Source organism: Morone saxatilis, unplaced genomic scaffold, assembly GCF_004916995.1.
Source record: "Morone saxatilis isolate NCDOM2014 unplaced genomic scaffold, NCSU_SB_2.0 Contig9, whole genome shotgun sequence".
In the NCBI taxonomy this organism is placed as follows: domain Eukaryota; kingdom Metazoa; phylum Chordata; class Actinopteri; family Moronidae; genus Morone; species Morone saxatilis.
In genome coordinates this window covers 21,535,800-21,538,869 of record NW_023340268.1, presented here as the reverse complement: position 1 = coordinate 21,538,869, position 3,070 = coordinate 21,535,800, and the positions used below count along the sequence as shown (strand labels likewise).

The following is a 3,070-nucleotide window of genomic DNA, read 5'->3' as shown; positions in this document are numbered from 1 at the left end:
AGAGAGAGAGAGAGAGAACAACATGCAGCAAAGGGCCACAGGTCGGACTTGAACCCGTGGCTGCTGCAGCAAGGACACAGCCTTGGTACATGGGGTGTTAGCTCTACCAGGTGAACTACCAGGGCACCCCCTGGATGGCTTTCTTTTTATCAAAAATACAGTAAAAATAAGACACTTTTGTTAAAGATAAAAGAAACAAAACAAGAAATGGGCGTTGCAAACATGAATAAGAAACAACCAGACTCCGATTGAACATCTGAACAAATAAACAGCCAGAAGTGACACACACCTGTCTCTTGAATTGTTGACACTCCTCAGGAGTCATTGTGTCGGCTTTGGCGATAAGTGGGATGATGTTCACTTTCTCGTGTAACCGCTTCATGAATTCGATGTCGAGGGGCTTCAGTCTGAGGAAGAAGCACAGAGACAGTGTAAGTGGAACTGCAGGGCTGGGGTGAAGCAATGAGCAGCCGTCACACACCAGTCACAACCTTAAACTGAACATCTGGACTGACCAGACAGCATAGTAAATCTGTCTGTTCAGACTCTGAAAATCCTCTTTCAAATGGCATTATAATGTTTTATCTGTCCGTGTGTGTTGCTGCCAGGGCATCTACACTACGTAAGGCTGTATTTGGACAAAATATACATACTGGAGCCTTTGAGTCAAGGTTTGACTGAAAAGGTTGTTGAGGGCTGATACCAGTGCCATTACATTTAAAGGAATACTTCAACATTTTGGGAAATGCACTTTGCTTACTTTCCTTCAGTGAGATGACAAGATCAGGGTTCCCACTCTTTTTAAGAAATAATCTTCCAGGACTTTTTGACAATACAAGACAGCACTCACAATGGTGGTCAGTATTTATGGGACAGTCCGCATTAGCTCGATCTTGTGCGCTTGGCTGTTCTCACCACAGCTTTAAGGTCGACGTAATGTTACGTATGTTACATTTTCCAGGCTAACACAGATTATTTTTAGGATATTTGGTCATTTTAATCAATTTCCAGGTTTTCCAGATTTTCCAGGACGCATGGGAATGCTGAATATCCATACTGCTCTCATGTCATGTCTATGCCAGTACAGAGATAGAGTCGTGATTGGCTTAGCTTAGCATAATGAAACCACTACCCTGGCATTGTCCAAACATAAAAACATTTTCTTAAACACAGGGATTTACATAATTTTGTAATTACTGCTATTTTCCACAATAATCCACAGACAACAAAAATCAATCTTTGACTGCCAACAATCTGTAGGACATTGTTTCCCCTAAGGCAGAGCTCGCTGTTTATGGGAAAGGTCCACTCAGTACAACTCTTCGTCTGTATCCATAACCATGTAGTGATTGCTTATCAGAATTGACATAAATACTGCAAAACAGCTGATGCACAAACATGCAACAGGATTACAGTGCATTATGTATTGATAATGCATTCATCATACAGTGCACTGAGTGAAAAACATTTATGAACTGTCCACCAGTAAATCACCGGCATGTTAAAAGTAGCAGATCCAAAACCAATTACTGTCCAACTCATAGTTTCATCCCTCCCCAGCTATCAACCAGTGGTCTGATGCATTCAGATCAATCTGTAACACGCCATTACAGTAATACAACTAATCAGCTTTTCACCAGCAGCAACAAGCTGCTAATCGAAAAAACTGGCCTCCATCGCAAATGAGGGCAGTAGGGACGATTACACAACAGCATTCAACAGGTGGAGCATTGAGCGCTGACAATCACCCTACCCTAACTACATTTCCAAGAGAAATGCTCCCATTTCTCAAACTGCCTAACTAACATGCCAAAATCGCTGCATGCAATGGATCTTTCACTGCCACTGCAGCAGTACTGACCTCAGGTCAGCTCTATAATGATGATCATGTGCTCCTATGTAACTACTCACACATAAAACTGGTCAGATGATCAGATGATTCTGTATGGTTAGGACTGTATTTTTTTCCACTTCTAAGATAGCCTACATTCAACAGGAACAGTTGGAAAGATGTGAGCACATTATCAAACAAATATGAAATAAACAGAGAATTCTAATGTCATTGTAAGATTATTTCTCCAAAGTTCTGGTTTTAAATCAAAGCTACATTTACCTACATTCCAGGATATAAGTAACATATTTGAAAAGAAATCAGGCAGAAAACCTGAGTGAAAACAGCTCCTCTGTATTTGTTCAGTGTACATGAGGTGAGTGATGACACATTCACTTGTGCACACTTTTCCTCATTGCTGTGAGGCTACATTTCTTCAGCAAGAAGACTGGGTATACTGTACACATTTTTACATACATTTTTTTATACACAAAGTTTATGGTTAATGTGGCAGCTTAATCTAACACTGGATAAATTAGTTTAATATTAGGTTTTTTTATTATATTTTTAAAATTAATTTGTAGATTGGAGGACATTAAAGGATCCCAAAACTAAATCCAATGAATTAATTTCACACTTGTTAAAAGCCAATGCTAGTATGTTTTAGTACACACGCACACACACGTGATACACTAATCTTACGATACGATATTCAGCTCACGATACGATATAAATGGACTTACTGTATAGCACCTTTTACTAGTCTCCGACAGACTCAAAGCGCTTTACATAGTGCACAAATCTTTCCCCACCATCTTCATTTACTAGCAAGTTACCGGTCTAGTATGGGTACCTTTACACAGACGCGAGTCTTCTTCTTCCTGGCCTTATAAAAACTACCGGCTATAGACGGGTCATTTGAAGTTAAATGTGTTTAAATGTTGTTCTTAGTGACTTGGAATTATTGGCTGTTTTGGAGAAGCCATTTGGGTACTTATGTTTACTTAATCCTGGGGCTAGGACTGGCTACCTCATTATGTTCAGTGTCAAAGTCTAAAGCTTGGTCAAAGAATGGTTCAAGAACAGGCCACTTTGCTGCTTTTTATTCAAGATTCAAGATTCAAGAAGCTTTATTTATCCCGAGGGAAATTACTGTGCAACAGTTGCAATACAAAGGGTGGGAAAGTAACACAGGTTTAGGGAGTAAAAATAAAGCTAACATAAAATAAAATAAAATCT

The 3,070-nt window shown here is 39.5% G+C and overlaps 1 protein-coding gene across 2 annotated transcripts in view; it reads right to left on the bottom strand.

Moving 5' to 3' along the window:
- Positions 1-3,070, bottom strand: part of sept7a (septin 7a) — a 41,403-nt gene that overhangs the window by 10,729 nt on the left and 27,604 nt on the right. For both annotated transcript variants that reach the window (XM_035681268.1, XM_035681269.1), the window contains exon 7: positions 290-407. In XM_035681268.1, the coding sequence (XP_035537161.1) occupies positions 290-407 (118 nt within the window). The remainder of the gene's footprint in view (positions 1-289; positions 408-3,070) is intronic.